General features: G+C 39.8%; 1 protein-coding gene across 8 annotated transcripts in view; it reads right to left on the bottom strand.

Annotated features, from left to right (window-relative positions):
* KCNJ3 (potassium inwardly rectifying channel subfamily J member 3) overlaps nt 1-21,747 on the bottom strand; it is a 178,755-nt gene that overhangs the window by 75,781 nt on the left and 81,227 nt on the right. Inside the window, exons 3-4 of one of the 8 annotated variants that reach the window (XM_075001066.1) lie at nt 9,396-9,455; nt 3,822-3,901 (exon numbers count right to left, since the gene is read on the bottom strand). The exons of the other annotated variants lie outside the window; for them this stretch is intronic. Of the exons in view, the coding sequence (XP_074857167.1) occupies nt 3,858-3,901; nt 9,396-9,455 (104 nt within the window). The 3' untranslated portion in view covers nt 3,822-3,857. Of the gene's footprint in view, nt 1-3,821; nt 3,902-9,395; nt 9,456-21,747 lie in introns of those variants that run through there. 8 annotated transcript variants of the gene reach the window in all.

A 21,747-nucleotide genomic window follows, 5' to 3' on the forward strand; every position in this document is an offset into this window, starting at 1 on the left:
TCACCTCCGAGTTTGACACTTAGAACTTGCTGCAAGGGAGAATTAGCCTAATGAAGTGCTGCATAGTCACCACAGCACTTAATTAGTAATCTCCCATCACCCTGATTAACATGCCCCCCTTTGAAGTTGGGGGCAAGTGTAGACAAGCCCTCAGTGTTCTATGCTGGTATTTAGCTCTAATTTACACCCAAATGTCTAGTAAGAACCCAGTAAGCACTGGAAATGTTGGCAATGCTGCTAGACAATATTGACCTCCTGTGGGCTGGCAAACTTGTTCAGCACCAGCCAGATCCTGAGGCTGCTGGATTAGAGAGGTTCAACTTGTAATTTACGTACCCCTAATGTAGGTACAAATATATGGACAGAAAGTTTTAAGCCTGCTTGGAAAGTTTGCTTTATAGATTCTGTGCCAATTTTTGAAATGGTTACCGTTGTGGCCAAATTCCAAATCAAGTGATTGTTTTCTACTTAAATTTTTCTCCAATTCTTTGTTTCTAATTCCAAAATTTTACATACTACTGCTAAACATCAGCTTTGTTACACTGAAGGGTGAAGTGATATTAAGTAGCCTATGTTTTTCTCACAGATGTTAGGAGGCTTAATTAGTGGTTGTGAAGTGTCTTCAGATGCTTAGGTAAAAAGCACTACAGAAATGCAAAATATTTATTACTTGTTAACTCATATTCAAAAATAAGTGACACTCTGCATGGTTATGTACTTAAATTAAAATTAACACACCTTTACTTAACTACTTCAAGATACGAGGTTCAACAAACTAAGATTAAGTATCACTCTTGATCTAAATCCACAGTGTGCAGTTGAGTCAAATCAATTAATAACGTTTACATTGATAAATGAAACTTACCTGGCATTTACACTGCCACCATTTATCACACCCAAGAATGCACACTCCTCTGCATTTTAAAGTCCTAGACACTTGTGTGGGCATGACAGACGATCTGCAGCTGGAGTGGAGACAGAATCGTCCTTGGAAGACTGAAGATGCCCCCAGCAAATACCAGCAGCTCTGGTCCTGGTTTGCTGGGCAGATCTCTCTGCTTCTCTTCAGACTCAAATTCAGTCTCTCTTGTGTGCACCTTCCAATGGATCACTTTCCAAGCAACAGCCACAGCTACTCAGATGTCCTTCCCTGCAGGCTCTTCTCAGTCAGCTCCAGGCACAACAAGAATATCTCCCATTTGGGGAAGACCACCACCCACCTCTGAAGTTCCTTGATGGATCAAAGCCCCAGCAGGATTTCAGCAGCAGGTTCTAGCTTCCCAGCTGCAGATCCTAGTCCAAATAGCTCCAGACCAGCAACCAAGCTCTTCTCTCCAAAATAGAGCCCACAGTCACTCCCTACTCAGGGTACTCCTGGAAGAGAACCATTTCCCTCTTTTTCCCAAGGTATAATGGCTAAGGCTAGATTGTAGCACACAGGACCCTCTCATAGTAAAGGGGCTTAAGGTTATGTATGAATAATCCCATGCTATACTCCACATATTGCAGAATTTGCTTGATAAGACTGCTAATGTTTCAATCCTTGCACTCTCTCTCCTGCCTATGCATTATTGGGCCGGCCTATTTCACATATTCCTCTGGCTTGAGATTTATACCAGAGTAAGATGAGAATCAGGTTTATTGGTTCTAATGATCAGGAAAATGCGTTTTATGAGTGTCAGTTGGTCTGTTCATTTAGGCTATTCATTACAGTGCAATTTCAAAAGGCGCCCTTTCGAAAGTTACCTTTTGAAAGATTGCCTTTCGATATCATGCATCCATACACACAGCGCAGTCGAGGTCACAATCCACTATTTCTAAAGATCTGACAAACATTTCAAAAGGGAGCGTCTATATGGCCATGGCCGCTCTTTCAAAATGACGGGCCAGGAAATGCAGCGGATGGGGTCCCATGGCTGCCCAGCCCTTCCGGGGGCTGCAGCCAGCCGCTCCTTTGAAAGGCTCCTCCCAACACCCTCACCCTGCTGGTGCTGAGAGCTGTGCAGGGATGTGACCTCTAGAAGAGGCACTATGGCTCCCCAGCAGCTCCCCAAACGGTAGTTCCTCCAGGCCATCATCAGCCTGCTGGCCACACTGTTTGCGGCTGTCCTCCAGCAGCACTAGAAGGCCAAATGTACAGGCGCCATCCTGGAGGCCATCTGGCAGAGGCTACATCCACGCCCACTCACCCTGGCGGTCTGGAGATGGTGGGGCTATTCCACCAGCACCGAGTGGAGGGACTGCCTCATGCTGGAGGACTCAGATGATGCCCACTGGATCCAAAATTTCTGGATGACAAAGCAAACCTTTCAGGAGTTGTACCACTGGCTTGCCTCAGCATTCCAGCACCGGGATGTGGCCCAAGCTCCCTCTGCAGAAGAAGGCTGCGATTGCAATCTGGAAGCTGGCCAGTCCCGGACAGCCACCAGTCAGTCAGCCATTAGTTCGGGGTGGGCAAGGCTACCATCAGGGCCATCATCCTGGAGGTAAGCCAGGCTTGGGCCATACACCCAACATGGGAAGGGAGTCGGGGCTACTGGCTGGGGGAGGGGCCTACAATGTACCACTCTCTTTTTCTCTTGTAGATAGTTAAGCAGAGAGTTATCCACTGTCGAGCAGGAAATTATTGGAGAATTTTTATACTAGTTCAGGTACTGTATCTGTGTTATAGAGAGGGGGTGACTTTGGGAAGTATGACTTTTTATAAGTAAACACGCAATATTATTTTGTCATTAATTACTAATGTATCATAAGAATCTATAAAATTAAACTTTCAAAACATATACAATACTGAGTGATTTTGCTTCCTATCTCTTCCACATCTTTGCTATTCATTCACTTTATTTCCTGAAAATTATCTTAAATTACTAATTTCTGAACAAAGAAAAAGACTAAAACCAAAACAATAAATGGAGTCATTACATCCAATGACGAAGTCATGAATGCACGTCAGTTCATTGGTGTATTGTTAAGGTAAAAATCTCCAGTGCAAAAATCATGACGATCCACTGAGAAAACCAGCATTTTTCAAAAACGCATCTTTAATGTGCAAAGAAACAGACAAGGAATTACAGGGAATTATCCTAGAGGAAGGACCTGCCTCTTCTGTGTGTTATTTGACATTAGCATATTTTACAGGCTAGTACCCTCTATCCCACAATGACTGCAGCCATTTCTCTATCACCTTCCCATCCTATTAAAACACACTGAAGTAAAACATATCACCAAAAGTAATGAAGGCACAGAATTGTATTCATCTCTCCAGTACTAAGGTGTAGTGTCACTCACTGATCTCCATGGAGTGCCTGATGCTTTCCAATGGTGAAAGTAAGAAGGAAAAACAAAGCCATGCTACATATATATAACATCCAAAGGAAAGTAACAAACATGGATCTGGGCAGCTTTGTGCCAACAGAGAATTTGGCCCAAGATAATTATTTTTGAATGTCTATAACATCTTAACTCAAGTATTTCAAAGTTTTTTTATACCTTTGAAATATTTTAACTAAATTTTACAAAGCTGCCGTAAAAACTTGCCTGTGCCAAATCAGTTTCTGTGAAGCTTGGGTTTACTTGTGAGATCAGTCACTCTACAGTATGTTACCTCATGTAAAGCAGTGAATTTAGACAAAATAATTATTAGAATATAGATTAGACAAGATACGCATGTTAAAACTGAGCAGAGAAAAAAAGAAACCTATGAACAGTAGTGGGCCAAAGTCACAAGGGAGTGGGAGGGGAATTTAATCTCTGTCTGTTAGACATACCTTGCAAGAAAGAAAAGACAACAATGGACAGAAAAATAGAGTTTAAATGCTTACTTTGTTCCCCGCTGGATTTGATTCACTGGCAACCGTCTACTTCCGGAGCCACACAGCAGATTTACACAACTCACACCTGCCTACAAAATACAACGGTCCTACTGAACCTGATCCTTTATCAGAGGCCACTTCTTTAAAAATTGCCAAAAAACAAAGATTTTTTTTCAAACATTCAGCCTTGTCCATTAGTATGTTTAATTTTTCCAGTGAGGCTATAGCTGCAGTAGAACTAGAACTTCTGACGTTTCTGTCAAAAGAGATTTTCTGATAAAATGTCTGTTGGCAGAGTGCAGCCATACACTAAAACAGATCAAAAGAGTGATCCTCTCTGCTGCCACAGCGGCTAGAATGCCTAGCCAATCTCTTGCCAGAACAGCCAATCAGAAGCGCAGAAAACAGGGCTGCCCAGCATCCCGGAAGCCCTGTTTGTCGACAGAAGGCCCCCCACCAGAACATCCACATGGCTTTTTTTGTTAACAGATTCTGTCGACAAAGGTGCTCTTCCTTATCTGGGAGAGGCAGAAGACTGTCAGCAGAAGTGCCGAGTTTTCTCACAGACTGTCAACAAAACACATTTTGTATGTGGATACGTGGTGAGTTTTGAAATTCTGGTTTTGTCAAAAAAAACTCTCACTAGTGTGACTGTAGCCTGACCGTTTGATTTAAAAACACTCAGTTCACAAAACTAGCTCTGTGAGGCTCCTGCATGAAATAATTTTTTTGGGTGCGTACTTAGGAGCAATGGGAAATTATATTGACTGTACCAAACTGCATTGTTCTGAATTGCTGTATATGTTAAAAGTGCCTAAGGGACAGATTCTCTACAATACTTAGATGTTAAAGATACAGACAGGTGCTTCTGAAAATCCCACTAGTTACCTATGTAGCTTAGACCTTAACTAAAATAACTGGACTGAATCTGCATTGTTAAATGCCTACAGATATACTAAAAAATTGGTGACTCAGGAGCCTAAATCCCATTTTTTTAGAAATAATTTAGGTGCCCAGGTATGCAAAATCTTCAAGTGCTACTATGATTTATGTTACAAAGATTTTGTCAGTACTAAAAGAGACTCCCTGTCCTTCCAGCCACGTTGTCAACTGCAAAAACTATTGGAGCACTTTAGATAATATTTTTGCCTATGTGTTTGCATGTTCCAGACTGTACAAAAAACAGTATCTATATACATCATGGTATTGTATCATTACTATTTGAATTTTCATGCCCTAATTTTTATATTACCTTTTGTTTCACTAATTCTATTTTTTTTCTTGCCATTGATTTATCGGGAGACTCAGTTGTGTCAGAATACAAACACTACAAGTCTGTATGCATCATGATACTTTGCTGGATATAAGTTAAAACATGTTTATGAATGGGATATATTGTTTCCAGCGTCTGAACTAAACTGATTGGTTCAGACAGAGCCATCTACCACTGAGTGTAGTTTTAACACTGCACAATTTAATTTTTGAAAACCAGAACCTCCCTTGAAATACTACACAAAAGGAAATCATACAGCTCCACATCCCTCCGCTTCTTTTCTGTCCTAACACTTCTTCATAGGGTATTGTCAGGTGAGCTAAGAGCCTCAACAGGCTTCATATTACAGTTATTACTCTGGTGCACTCTGTCCTCTGACACTTTCTCCTCTCAAGAAGTTTTCTGCATGTTTCTGATGCTGTCTGTTCACGAGACAGAATAAAGTCTGTTGTACACAGTAAACATATTAAGACATTTACATTGAGCATATTACTTATGTACCAAGGTCTAATGATAACAATAGGCATCACAGCATGGGTACAGACCAGAACAAGAGGAGTGTAATTGCTAATTAACTGTTACACAAAACAAAAAAGCAATCATGTAGCACTTTGAAGACTAACAAAACAATTTATTAAGTGATGAGCTTTCATGGGGCAGACTCACTTCTTCATATCTGGAAATAGTGCTGAAAATGAATTGGCGTGACAAATATATAACAGAGATAGAAAACAAACAAACCAAAAATGAAATGAAAACTATTTCCAGAACTGAAGAAGTGGGTCTGCCCCATGAAAGCTCATCACCTAATAAATTATTTTATCAGTCTTTGAAGTGCTACAGGATTTTTTTTGTTTTGTTTTGTGACAATACAGACTAACAAGGCCACCTCTCTGTGACTAATAACTGCTATAATGGTACTTCACTAGAGAAAAAAAAAAGTAGGTCAAGGAAGCAATACAGCCCCTCACCACTAATTTAATTATATTAAGTTTACAAAGTGGTGGGACCCAACTGTGGCTTGTCTGGTTACTACAAATAAGCTCAGTCTGGGACATGACAAATATCAAAGAAATTCCAAAACTGTTGTATTATATACAGTGTATGATTCAACAAAGGATAAATTCCCATAAGCCAAACTCATTACCACTGGAAAAAGTATGTTAGGACACTGAGTTTTTGCAACTTCTTATATGTTCTAAGTCTTGGATAAATTTGCTATTAAAAAGGCTATAGTCACTGATGGCCTAAAACCAAAAATATTAAACATGTCTGAGAATAAAACTGAAATCCTTCACTGCCAACAGAAAAGCAGAATTTAAGAGCGTATGCATGAAATTCTTGCCTTTCACATACTGAAATGCTTCAATAAAACGTGTCAGTGTTCTTAAATTTCCACAGATTCTTTATATAATGGGTCACATTACTAATGAAGTACTCCTTTTAAGAACAAAAAATTAAGGCTATTGTTAATGTACAAAGGAGGAACTTAATACTGAAACAAATAATGTATTATTGTGAATGTTCTTTTTAAAATTTTCCAGTATTTCTTATCTCAAGTTCGTACTGAGTCTTATTCACTGACCTTTAATTACTGTATCTGTTTGTGGCGCTGCATGCTTTTTTTTAAGATGCATCAGTAGACACCGGATGACAAGCAAAAAGCAAACAAGATACTATAAAGTCTATCACTGTGCCAATTTGTCTGCTCTTTCTTTTGCAGTTGACGTCTAGTGCTTGAGGGAAATGTAAAGTGTCTGTCACCTCCTTCACTTATATTGCATTCCAAGCACTAGGTCAGTGGTTAGGTCTTTGCATCAGTGTTCCCTGTAAGCTGAGCACTTGGATGGCTGCCTATGAGAGATTCAGGTGCTGCCCAGCAGATGAGCTGAGCTCCTACAGCCACTCAGAGTGGGCAGCATGTTCTCCGGGGGGCGGGGGGGTGAACATCGGCAAACGCTGTGCTCCACACAGAATTTATTCCACCCATGGACAGAAAAAAAAGAGGGAACTCTGCCTTCCAAAAATACAGGAGAGAAAAAGCCCATTTTCACTGCATCAGAGAGAAATCATAGAACACTAGGACTGGAAGGGACCTTGTGAGGCCATCGAGTCCAGCCCCCAGCCCCAATGGCAGGACCAAGTACTATGTAAACCATCCCTGATAGATGTCTATCTAACCTGTTCTTAAATATCTCCAGAGATGGAGATGCCACAACCTCCCCTGCCAATTTATTCCTCTTTTTGACCGCCCTGACAGTTAGGAACTTTTTCCTAATGTCCAACATAAACCTCCCTTGCTGCAGTTTAAGCCCGTTGCCTCTTGTTCTATCCTCAGAGGCCAAGAAGAACAAGTTTTCTCCTTCCTCCTTATGACTCCCTTTTAGATACCTGAAAACAGCTATCATGTCTCCCCTCAATCTTCCCTTTTCCAAACTAAACAAGCCCAATTCTTTCAACCTTTTTTCCATCGGTCACATTCTCTAGACCTTTAATCATTCTTGTCGCTCTTTTCTGGACCCTCTCTAGTTTCTCCACGTCTTTTTTGAAGTGCGGTGCCCAGAACTGGACACAATACTCCAGCTGAGGCCTAACCATAATATAAATCATAATATAAAGGTAGCAACACACTGTCAATACTGTTTGGGCCTGGAGTTTTGAAGAGGAAATCCTTTCTGGAAAGTGCAAAATATGGAATCAGATTTTAAATTAGATCAAACTCTTATCAGACAAGAACTTGAGACCAATTTGCTGGCAAAGCTCCTGCTTGGACACCTAGACACGTCTTTGCAGAAAAGAGAATTTTGTTAAAGAAAAAAAAAAAAGACCACTACACTTAGTTGGTGGCAACAGAAACCCAGTGCCTCAAATCTACTTCAGTTCAGTAGGGTGTCGAACAGCAAGAACTGCATACACTAAGTTTAAAGGTCAACTGTAAGTAGCCATAGCTCTGCCAGAACAGGTCCTGGGAAAGTCCCAGGACAGCCGGAAGTTTGCCAGCTGCTACCATTGGCAGACTTCCTGATAGGGCAGTGAAAGGATTATGAAACATATCTGCTAATATTCACATAATTGGAGGACTGTATTTATGGTGATCATGTGGAGAAGGAGGAAACGATTTAAAAAAAAAAATCAGTCTGACTAGGAGGGTGTTTATTTTCAGATTTCCCTAGTTTTTATTGATAAAAGACAATGAATACTTCTCTTAGGGGAAAAAAAAATCCTAAAGATAGACAAATCACTGGCTAACTTAAGGAAGGCTTAAACAACAGATTCTCAGCAAACACCAAGCACTTCTCTGAGATGACTCTATTCACAATCTTGGATTCAGGTCCACAGGTTTACTCAAGATAAAGGGTTAGGTATTCTTTGGGATTTGCTTTAAACTGGAATTTTCCCTCCTTATTTTATTTCAGACCCCCTGTTTAATGTCAGAGTGGAGATCTGTTTCTTTATCTTCTACGTGAGCTCTCTTTGCTGTGGTACATAGGCTATGTCTACACTTAGAAAAAACTTTGAAATGGCCACGCTGATGGCCAAACTGAAGCATATTAATGAGGCACTGAAATGAATATTCAGTGCCTCATTAGCATGCCAACAGCCATGACATTTCGAAAGCGCCACGTTTTGCTCACGCACAGCTCCTCTACATGGGAGTCCTTTTCAAAAGGACCCTGTAAACATCAAAATCCCCTGATCCCCTGAAATCAGCTGATAAGAACAAGGGGATTTCGATGTTTACAGGGTCGTTTCAAAAAGGACCCCTGTGCGGACAAGGTGTGCGCGAGCGAAACATGGCACGTTCGAAGTGCCGCAGCTGGAGGCATGCTAATGAGGCACTGAATATTCATTTCAGCACCTCATTAGTATTCTTTGATTTGGCCATTAGCATGGCCATTTTGAAGTCTTTTTCCAAAGTGTAGGACACGGCCATATTGGAGAGCACAGAAAATCTGAATGGCCGTGTCTACACGTGCCCCAAACTTCGAAATGGCCACGCAAATGGCCATTTCGAAGTTTACTAATGAAGCGCTGAACTAATTTCGAAGTTTACTAATTCAGCGCTTCATTAGCATGTGGGCGGCGCTTCGAAATTGACGTCTCGTCCAGATGGCACTCCTTTTCGAAAGGACCCCGCCTACTTCGAATTCCCCTGAAATGTCACTCCAGTCACTATACCTAATGCTGCAGAAATGCTAGAACTGCTAAAAGCACTTCATGCAACAAAGGAGGGATAGATAAGCCTTAGTTGGAAGTACAGCCGACCAATTTTATTTGTATTTGATTACCTAAGAGTGAGAAAATCTTACCTTCTCCTGAATCATGCAGCTGCAGGATTCCTTTCTTCTGAAATGAAAGTGTCTTTTTTCCTACAAAATCAAAAAGAGTGAAGGGAACCTCCCTCAAGCAAGCAAACAAACTAAAACTACACATCACTGACAAGGAGACTACCTCATTCTTACAGGATCTTGTTCCACTGCTATGCCTCTGTGTCAAGATACTCCAGGCAACCTCTTCCTGACTAACCTCAAGAATTGACATGTCATGACGGTTTGGGCATCGTGTTACACATTAGAGGCAAGAAATTCCCTATTGAAAGCATTCTGAGCTACCCATCTGAGATACCCATTTTCTAGATATACAAGAAAATGCTGCATTACACAGGCAATGCAAAAAGACCCACCAAGTTTTAAAACTGGGGCCACCATTTCTGACAGCCATAGTGACTATAGTTTCTTTTCCCTCTGCTAGCTGTGCAGCTGCTATTCTCCATTCCCAGGGTTGTATTCTGATCAATTCATGACACTGAATTGTCAAAAAAACAGAAATGTTTTGGCAGGAGAAAGTGTTATGTAACAACAGTTCTGTTTATTAAAAAAGATAGCATCAGTTTCAGCTGTATGTGACACACAAGAAAAACCGTGAGAGATGTGAAGTAAAAAAGGATAGGATTATTAATGGAAGGTGGTATTTCTGAGCTTTACAGACAATAACTAAGGAAAACAATAACAAAATCTATATACTATCACTTGATACTGTCCCTTTTTGCAGGGCCCGTAAGAAACAACCATTCAGCTGCTTTTGCTGGCTCTTAAACAGTGGTTATTGAACCAGCACTATTCCAAACACTGCACTGGTTTCAAAGATGCCGATTCACACCCACAAGAAAAATACCAGTTTAATTACAGTGCCATTTGCATGCATTCTGCTTTGCAGGTAAAACTAACCTTACGGTGTAGTGGAGGGTAACTCAATCATTTCTCACATTGTAGAACGTCACGTGGTCCCATAAAATGACAGACTGTTACTGTAAATATTGGATAACTATGATGCGTTGAATGATGCATAATCAACCATGAGCAGGTTTGCTGGATTGCTCTTACAAAGTCAGTTGACTGGGTTAAGATGAGAATAAACTTGCCACAGTTGACCTTGTCACCCAGCAGGGAAAAAGAGCTGGAGTCTGAAGTGTAAAGCCTCGGTAACTGGAAACAAATCTTCTCAAATTAACCAGTCTTCAAGATCAGAATAAATATACAGGCTTCCTTTCCTTAAATAAGCAGCTATCGCTGACAGCCATTTTGTGAACCTTCTTAATACCTCTTCCTTTGGTTTCTCTTTATATGGACATGGCTCATTCTGGTCGCTTAGCTGAGCTGTGCTTGATGTCTGTCTCATGACCCCTGTCCTGGAGTCATGGTGCTGAACCCTACCTAGAATGCATTTTTAGCAGCAAGAGTCAAAGTAATTTGTAAATGTTTAAGTAACGTATCACAAAAAACCCCCACAGATCTGGATTATTTCTGTAAGGAATTATGGAATAAAATGCCCACAATACTGGAAGAAAGGAAAAAACAGCAGCTGACTAAACAAAGAATGTTTTATCCACTCACATTAAAATAAAGTGTTTCTCCTTCAGTTCACGGCAGACAAGCATTTTGCACATTATTATGGAAAAATCCCACCATGAAACAAGCCTCCACTGAATAGAGCATGGGCTAGATTGGTTTTATGGGCACTCTTACTACTACATACTTTTGATAAGTTTCATACTTGCTAAAACCAGGCAGTAAGTATTACAAGGCTCCTTGAAATGTAGCTATGGTAAGCAGTTTACATTAAGGAAAAAAAAATACAATAAAGAGGTCTGCAGTGAGTATGTGCACTATTCCTTTAGTGATGATGGGAGTGATACTGATATACTGAAAGAAGACTAAATCCGTAATACCCTGAAGGATGGGCAACAGTTTTATACATTCCAGCTCAAATGTAAACAGCAAAAAATACATAGCTGAAAATAAGGGTAAGTGCACAGCAACAAGTCCCTGGCATACTCATTGTCAAGTGTTCTGGGCTAAAAAGTGGGGGTGAGTAAGTAGCAGGGAAAGAAGATACTTGAAGGAGAAGAAAGTACATGCCTAGCCAAAATGGTACTTAGGTACATGCTCTCCTTATAAGGATTATCACTGGACAAAGAAAGAATAAATAGGCAGCACTGCTATCATTACTGCAGGATCAAGTTCTCTGATACTCCCTATATGGCTAATCACTGTTTATTTTGTGCTCATAGCCACAATATCCTGTGCCTGAGTATCTGGCTCAAACAGAATTTACTTCACCTCAAGATGAAGACACAGTTGTTTCAGATCAGAAACACAGAACAATTGTTTGTCTGGTGCCTTCTCTTTAAGAAATGCAGGTTGTTTTTCCCATTTGTATTTGGATGGATTTCTCAAGACAAACAACAAACAAGCTTTAATTTCCCTTTGCACCCCTTCCCAGATGTGTCTGGGAAGTCTGGCAATTTGTTTCAGCACCAACACTCCAGGATAGTTCTCATAAGACAGAGATCAAGCACAGTTCAGCTAAGCAACCAGAATCATCCATCTCTGTGTAAGAAAGAAACCAAAAGCAAGAGGTATAAAAAGTTTTAACCTAGCCTCCCCTTTTTGCAGAGGAATGACGTCTCAGAGGGGTACCTATACTAGTCTCACTTCAAAAACAAAAAAGCACCTTAGAAGCTAACATTTATTAGGTCAGCATGAAAGCTCATGACCAGTATTCCCTGTGAGCTGAGAACTTGAGTCACCACCCAGGAGAAATTCACGTGCAGCCCAGTTGATAGGCAGAGCACCCACCCTCATTCTCAGCCAGGCAGCCTATGTCTCTGTAGTGGTGTGCATGCTTTCGTGCACATAAAATTTATTCCATCCATGGATAGAAAAAATAAGAGGGAACACTGCTCATGATCTAATACAGTTGTTATTCTCTAAGGTGCCACAAGACTGCTTTTGTGTCTGCAAAGGGAATTATTTATGTAAGTTCCCACCACCATCACCACCAAAAATACCCTAAACAATTCCCAGTTGTTCTGGGAAGTCACATGTCATAAAAGTTCAAAATGAATGATCCTTGTGTGACAGGGTACTGCTAACCAGGTTCTGCAACATTTTTGCATAACCATGAGAAAGCAAAGGAGTTTAAAACATCAACTCATTAAGTCATTCATTTCATTTAAATATTCATCTCAGAAGTCCAAGAGTCTTTTAGAATAGTTACTTTTGACTCCCAGGCACAACCACAGGTTTCAGAGCTGCTGAGTCTGATCAGTGGGTCAAATAAAGCAGAAGTAAAGAGATCTTTTGTTTGAAATGGAAAATTAAAGGCAAATTAAAAATAAACTGTTCAGCTAAGTAGTTAATATGTTTTCCTTGCAGGGTTAGTAAAATCAATTAAGCTAAAGCAGATCAAGCTCTCAAATGGGACCCGCGAGGAAAATGCAGAAGAGGAAGACTGCACACAATGTGAAGAATATCTACTGAGACTGAAAGACAACAACTGGGATACTTCTGGGGTCAGTTAGAAGTTTTGTCCCAAGACAGAGTGAAGTGGATGACTTGTAGATCAGCTATGCTCCACCCGGAGTACAAGGGTTTAATTTAAGTCAAGTCAATACTATGTAACTGGCACCTAAAACAAATGTGCAACCTGAGGCTTTATATTGTACCGGTGTACTGTGCTTCCCAACTCTTGCAAGATTTGGTGTTTTCTTGAAGCCCCACCTCCCTATCAGAACCTCAACTTTCAGTTTTTAAAATTGAGTTTCTAACACTCATGGTTGTATAGAAAAGCTTGGGAATATTAACTTCAAGTATCAAAACCAGAAGGTAAATAAAAATCCAAAAGTTTATTATTTTAAAGACAGACAATCTCATAATTATTTGGGACCTGACTATAAGTTTGGAGCATATGAAGATGACAATATAGACTTAAAATACAATCTACTATAAAATATTCGCATATCAGGGAAGATTTCTCAATTAACCCCCTCCCCTCAATTTTACTTCCTATGTGCAGCCCCATAAAATAATAGGCAAAGTCTAACTGATGTTATTCCATTCCCCTTAATGGAGTTACAAAAAGGAACAGCAGGGTATTCACAGAGCTCCTGTCTGCTGGTTTCATATAATACAGTAACCAAGCAACTGGCACTGAAATGCTCTCTACTGCTTTAGCAGATGAGGACCTTTGGACAGCAGGGGACTAAATGAAGTCCAAACACATGCATGACAAAAAAGGGGGGGCTTCCTCCTCTTTGTTTTGCTGCTTAGCCACTGGCTGGGTAAAGGAACATGCAATGCTCTCTTCACCTATTTAAACTAAACCCAGTCTTTCCACATGCCTTTTACTCTCTGGTTTGCAGCCTCATTCTCCCTCCTCCTCGCTGTACATTAGAAGCTGTGACACTTCAGATACAGTAGATCTGAATGATTGCTTGTGTTAAAGGGTCAAAAGAGAATTTTCCCCATTGTGCCAAATCAGCATGTAGCCTAGTGAGTTTCTTCCTCCCTTCCTTGCAGCCTCTTGTTAGCACAGTTGACTTAGAAACAATAGGATCTAAGGTTGAGATAATGCAGTTACTGCTGACTTACTGCAACTTGCAGCAGGAAGGGTAAAGGCTAAAAAGGCCAGCAAGGGGGAGAAACTAGTTTAAACAGTTAGACGTTGCAGGCTTGCATTCACAAGTGGGGGTGGAGCTTAAGATCTTAGGACTACTCTATAGTTACCAGACGATTGACCATGGTGCAGTCTATCTTCTGGAGCTCGATTTTGCCATGTGTGTTAAGATGTGGCAAAATCAATCTCTCTGGGCTCGGCCATCAATGCTGGTGTTCCATGCTATTGCACGAAATAAGGGACATCGGCGTGAGCCTGAAGAGCCCCAATCTACACGAAGTAAAAAAAGTCGATTCTGATACATGAATTCCAGCTACGCTTGTGACATATCTAGAATAGCATATCGGAAATCTACTGAGAACCCCAGTGTGGATCAGGTTTCAGTGGTTTGAGATTTTCCTACCCAATCTGGTGGCCTTTTATTTCACCACCATGATGTGGGGATGGAGGAATGAGGTTTCAGAATTAAACTGAGTCCAGGGGATAGATCCCTGGGGGATCCAAACCATGTTACACTGTAGCTCACGGTGAGAGACCTGTAAATAGCTAAATGAAATGTAACTAGCTACAGGATAGCTAGGGCTGGCAATATAGCGTTACTCCCCAGCATATAATTGGTGTTGCAATCTGATGTTTAGACCCAGTCTACACATCTGTCAGTCATTTTCCTCCTTGTACTGGTTAAGTCTACACCATTCACCACTAGCAGCACTGAATGATATCCAGCCTCCCTGACTTATCCCCTGGTTTGTCACATAGAATATGTTGGTTCATAAAAAAAATGTTATTTTTCTGAAAATTTCTGTTCTGGAGCACACATACACCAGAGAGATGGGTACAAGAAAGTAGAGAACTGTGTGTAATTCTTACTTTTCAGACTGTTGCATCCTATTAAAAAATATGTGTAGAATACCATAAATGAAAGAGCACATTGGTGACATTTAATTAAAAACATAAAGATCCAATCCAAACCTAAATCCAGATCTCTCCTGTGTATGGCAGGTTCTTATTAAAGGTTCTGATTTCAGTCAATATGCAGCAGTGAGTTTCAGCAACGTTCTGGTGGGTGAGTGTAATAAACAGTATTTTGTTTGAAAGGTGATACTTGACTTCAGAACAGTGATATCCCTCCACAACTGTCAGGAAGAAAAGTCAGCACCTCACCAGGTTTCACTTAAAGTCATTTTGGGCTTCAAATTGGTTAACTTTACCTGCTATAGCTGGAAAACTCAAGACCATTCAAGAGTGACTTCTGTATTTTCAGCTGTGCAAACACTGGTAGTTACCTTGGTTTCGACATGGGGATGTGGTTAAAATGAAAAAATCTGTCAATGCTGGACTAGAATCTGTATCAACCTGTTCATAGACATATTGTTTATGGAATTTAAATCGGTGTCTATGGTACTTGTACAGCTCATACCCATCAACACACACAGGGTGTAGTAGGATCTGCCAATAGATGCTGCTTTTATGACCATGGCAGGGTGCCAATATCCATTTCCTTATTGGATATGCACTAAATCACCTTGACTCACAGAACAAAACATGTGGTGGTGCACTGTAACTATAAATCAATTTGTAATTTTACCTCTGATGGGTTTGTTTGCTGCAGATGTGTAGGTGTGATGCTCTAGGTGATAAGGCAGGTCAGGTTCAATTGTTCATTAATAAAACTGGCCTGAGGATGAGAAGCAGTAAGTAGGTAAATTGCAATGTTCAGAGACAGGCTTTTGTTTACTATTTTGAGATAGCTTTCCAGCTAGTTAATTTTATATGAATAATGGACAATGGGGGCTATTTGTAATACTGCCAATTTTTCTTAGACAAAACTCAAAGCTTACTCCTTTGCTATGCCCTAGCATTGCTTTGAGCATAATAACAACCATGTTACTCTAGTCTTTCTCAGAGAATCATCTGAAGTATTGTGGTCTAGGTATTCCCGGTTTTTCAAAACCAGTTAATCACATGTGTACCATGTGCTAATGAATGATATTACACACACAGCAAAATCACTCGTTCTGTGATGCACACGTCTCGTTTTGAGACAGAGATTCAACCAATGGCTGCAGCTTGGTTTGGTAAAGTGACTTTTCTTTTAGGAAGCTGTCTCGAGGCATGTATGTCTAGACATGATCTCTCTGAAGATACACAATTATCTTCTAGATAATGGGTAACCAGTAGGTGGTGAGACTCTCTTTATTAGTGCCCCAATGGTGCATTCTTGCCTAGCTGAGGGGATTTAATCAAAAACAACACAAGAATATATATTTTAAGAGTCCCTCATTAACATTCTGGCAGCACATCTTTGGCTAATCGCAATATGCTCAGTCTCTTGAGTTGAGCAGAATGTTGATGCTAACACTTGTGCAGTGATTCAGCAGAGCGCTAAAGACTAAAATTGAGAATTTTGTACATAAAAATAAATTAGATAAAGTTTCTGCATTGTTCCCTTAATCTTATAACACAAATCTAGAAGTATAGGTGCAAGATTCTAACCCAAGTTACGTCAGTGCCTCCATGCTGAGTTTCATGTGGAGGAAAAGGATGAGTGCAGAATTTGGATAGGTTAATTCATGTAAAGGATTAGAAAATACATGCATGTTATCAAAGCACCTGTAACAATGCTCCCTTTTCATACATCAGAGTGGATAAAAATCAACTATTTAATTTTTTTTAAAAGTGGACTTTGAATTTAAATAAGATATTTTTATGTTTTAAATCAGTAAATATAAAAATTTAAAATTTTTAAAATAAAAAAATATAAAATTTCACATTTAAAAATAAGAATTACACAGAACCACCATCATGTCTTCTGGGCATAAAAGAGAACCTTACAAGGAATATTTTGAAGAAATTTATTCACTGGGTAAAAAACAAAAATGTGTGTAGTGGAAAGCAGTGCAAGAAAAAGATACAGGGTCTAGAGCAAGAATGAAACATCTTACGGAAAACTGCTCATTAGGAGAAAATGATGTGGATAAAGATGGATATTTCACTTTGCAATGCATCATTCTTCAAGACTCTATGACTAAAGTGTAAGCGTGATTTCATAAGTAAATTCCGAAGCTCCTTACTGTATTGGATGATGCTAGGGAAAAAAAGGCTTAGATTAGCTAATTCTTATGTCTTATTTAGTTAGTTAAGTAACTTTAGAATCTATCACTCAAGTACAGAGTACAGAAAAAGCAGTGAGAAAAATATAGAGCTGACAGTTGCCACTGAGTGTCATTTTCTTATTTTATATTACATAATACATGTCCTTTATTTTGGAACATCATGGCCACAGACCATAATGGTGATTCCATAAATCTACTCCCTATTTTACTTCAGCATAACTCAGCTTTCCTGAAGGAACCCCATTCTATACTTTTCTCCCTAAAAAACAAAAGTGCCTGGGAGTTAAATGAGGCTTACTCCAAAATCAAGTGCACTCTAAGCACAGTCAGACTTAGCTTTTTTAATAACTGATTCAAATCAATCTTTATTTTTTTTTTTGGTGATTCAAATTGCCTTGATTTAAATCAATCCATCCTGGTTGTAAATTTCAAATAGGAGTTTGCATCAAAATTTTAGCTTGCAGTAATTCAAAATGCTATATTAGTTTTTATTAAAATTAAATTGAACTGTTGGCATCTTAACTTATTAAAAAGACAGCATTCAATATACTCTGTCAGCATAAGAAAATGCAGTAAGAACTGAAGCTTACATAATAGATAAAATCTACTCTTCCAATTTAAGTTTAATTTTTAATTTTATCTTGCTCCATCTTTTCTCAAATGCTTCATCAGTTAAACTCTCAGAATGACTACATCTTGCTGTGTTTTCTGTTAATGTGCAGCACAAAGTAGGTATTTGTATTCAGTCACAGTGATGCAACATTTATTCTTGTGCAGTTGAAAGGATTTAAATGAGGTGCTTGCGATTGCTCAATTTCATTAGATCAGGACATTGCTTCAGATAACACAAATTTGGATTTGTAACTCCTGAAATGATTTTTCTGGTATCAGATCAGAATTCTTTTAATTTGCAACATTCCCGGAAACTGTGAAGCTTGTTCCCTTATGCCATGCATGGTAATCCAGTATTTTCTTGTGAATTGTGCATGTATTTTGTTGTGGTCGACATCCGAAAAATCTGATGATATTTTTTCGACATAACCCACTTAAGTGTGTCCTGATCGTACAAACACAAGTATCTCAGCAGTTCCACTGAGTTCAACGGGTAGTCGTATGAGTAAAAATACTTGTAGGCTTAAATCTTTGCAGAATTAGGGCCCAAATTTTTATCAGTGGAATATTAGAGAAAAGAATGCAGCATCTTTCCATTTCAATATACTGGAAATTATTTCTACTCATATAATGTGCTCGGTATTGTGTGATGCTTGGGAAATGGGAGACCACTGTATAGAGAGACAGAATTAAGACTGCAAAGAGAACCCTACCAATTTTATTTTGTGCAATTAAATTTAAATATTTGCATAATTGTGTAATTTTGCCTTTTTCTATTTACTTTTCTGGTCTATTAAGCAGTATAAAAAATAACCTTAATTATGACTAATGAGATTAAGATTTTTGGCACTTTTTAGTAAAAATCATGAACAGGTCACAGGCAATAAACAAAAGGGCATAGACGCTGTGACCCATCTGCAGCACATTTACTAAAAATAACGAGTCAGAAGAGAAATGACAGCTGGAGCCCCATGGAGGATGGACTGACAATTCAAACCCCACCACAAAGGGGAGAGGATGGAGGTGAGCCTGAACCAAAGCTATTTGTGAGCGTGCACAGACCTGGCTCCAACCCCTGTCGAAGTTGCAGAGCTGCATGTGTGTGTGCATGCATGTACTCCTGGCTATAGCCCTGGCCACAGAGGCTGAAAGCTGAAGCAGTCATGGGGTGCTGGTAAATCATGGAATCAGTGACTTAGTCTTAATGTTCCTGTTTATCTGAATGCGTGATCTTTATGAGCAGCTAAGTGAATTTTCTACCAACCCTGGTTAAAAAGAAGAAAAAAAAAGGGATTCCTTTGGGTTCAGAAGAAGCATGAGAACTTTCAGAGTAGAAGTAACTGTACTGAAAGTAGAAAAATCACCGAACAAGGGAGATTAGAATTCAAGTGCAATTTCATCCAGATCTACTGTAAAGAAAATCAGGTAAGGAGCAAATATTCTGGGAAGAAGACTGCAGCTTGCAAAGCCTGATGTAGAAAAGTGCTGAACACAAGAGTCACCAAGGACATCATCAAAAGCAGTTGGGTGACCTGAGCTCAGTAGGTATTACTTTTCCCTCTGAAGCCACGTCTACACTACCCAGAAGACCAAATTGCTCAGGGTTGATTTTCCAGGGTATGCTTTTGCATGCCTGGTAGGGATGTGCAAAATTAACCTATCAGGGATTGACAGCGGAAACTGTCCTGTCAACCTTCCTTAGCGAAGACAGCCAGATAAGCCAATTGCAGATAAGTCAATTCTAGCTACACAATTGCTACAGCTAGAATTGAATATCTGCATTAGACTTACCTTCCTAGTGTAGACCAAGCCTTAGTATTAATTCTTTTTGGAGACCTGAAACCAAGAGTCTGGAGTACCAAGGGACATAAGTGCTCCCAGATGCCTTTGCATATGGAGAGCTCCTAACAAAGCATTAATTGGGCCAAGAGCATAGGAAATCATATTCAGAACACTACAGCAACACTCAATCTCTCAGCTTTTAGCTCTTCAAACAGTAACTCTATGAATCCCATAGTTGTACTTGTGCACCTGAGTTTGTTATTCCACAGGCTTTAGTATGTATTGAACTACCTCATAGATAAATGAATATCTGTGGAGAGTTAACAGTTTATGAAAAAGGTGAGGAATAACACCCACCACAAGCAGAACCAGGTGTCTGTTGAAATCAGAACTCAGTCCCACTATAGGGAAACACATATCGCATAATTTCACATGACCAAGCAAGTCACAACTTAAAGAACAAAGCACGATGGGAGTGGTGTCAGCCCAGTAAGTCGCAAATTTTTAGCCATTTAGTCCCAATATAAGAGTGGCACGTAAGGAATGGGTCAGATCAAAAGCTTTAAGTTTTACCCACTGCAAGTTTTTTTCTTAAAAAAACACACACACACACACACACACAGAGCCAGTGCTGCAGCTCCTGCCACTACATAATCACTCATCTCCCTCTTCCAGCTCTTGCTTCCCCTCCATGCTCCACCTCAGCCATTTCACATAGCTGATATGCAGCTGCAACTCCTCCCCTAGGACCGTCTATACAGATACAGCAATCACATATGGAAATATCACTCATTTTTTGGGATACCCTTTATCACCCAGCATCTGAGGCTTCCCACTAACTGCCAGCCTCACCATCCTACACTGACACTCAAGCCTTATGGTCCCGATATCATGTATCTCCAAAACAGAATATTTCCATCCATACTGGGCATAACTCTCCTTACAGCCAAAAATCACTATTAGAAGACTGATATAATTTAGCACATACACTACTTTCTTATGATGATAGCATCATGTAACATCTGTGCAATTCCCCACAAGTAATAAAGTAACAACATTACCAGGCAGCTCTCATGGGAGTGTTTAGAAACTATTCTAAACAATGCATTTATTGTTAACAGATTAGCATTCTGTCATGGACAAGATCCATGCTAGTGACAATACACAAGAAAGGAAGTACACTGGAGTGCAAGAACTATAGAACAGTTGCCCTAATGAGTCATCTAGGCAAGGTGCTGATGATGATACTGACTGAGAGACTAAGATTGCAGATAGAAGAACATATAGCAGATGAGCAAGCAGGGTTCCGAAAAGATAGAAGTACCATACAGCAGATATTGGCACTAAGACTGATAGCGGAGAAAACTTGAAGAAGGAACAAGAACATATACACTTGCTTCATCAATTTTCAAAAGCCATTTGACAGTATAGATCAGAAAGTCACTTGAGCAGTGTTGGAGTCATATGGAGTGGATAGCAGACTGATACGGTTGTTGAAGAATATAAATGACAATGCGGAGGCAGCGGTGAGAACATGTGGGGAGTTGGGCAGTTGGTTTAAAACAAGTAGAGGTACGAGAGGAGATCCAATATTGCCAAGTATCTTTATCGCACACCTGGAGAGAGTGATGGACAAGATCAAGGAAGAGGTAGAAGGGATATCTGTGCACAGGATAAGAATTACCAACTTGAGGTTCGTGGATGATATAGTTATCATTAGGAAGATGAGGAGAAGCTAGTGAAAATGGTGCAGGTGCTAAACCAAAAAGGGAAGCAGTACGGACTGATTATGAACATCGATAAAACAAAAACAATGGTATTTGGAGACAAGGAAATAGAGGGAAGATCAGTGTTGATGGTATTGAACTAGAAAATGGAGAGAAGTTCACATATCTGGGGAGCAACATAACGTATGATCTAGACTGTAAGAAGGAAATAGCAACCAGAATCGTGAAAGCAAGAGCAAATTTGAAGGTGACGGACAAAATCTGGAAAAGCAAAGCGATTAGCTTAGGAACAAAGCTGAGCGTCTTGCAACCGTGTGTATTCAGCAGCAGGTTGTACGGATGTGAGACATGGGCAATAACAAAAGATTCAAAAAGAAGAATATTGGTGTTAGAATGGAGCTATTATAGAAAGATTCTGAGAATAGGATGGATGCAGAAGGTCATCAATGAGGAATTATACAAGAAGA

The sequence above is a fragment of the Carettochelys insculpta genome, chromosome 8 (assembly GCF_033958435.1).
Source record: "Carettochelys insculpta isolate YL-2023 chromosome 8, ASM3395843v1, whole genome shotgun sequence".
NCBI lineage: Eukaryota > Metazoa > Chordata > Testudines > Carettochelyidae > Carettochelys > Carettochelys insculpta.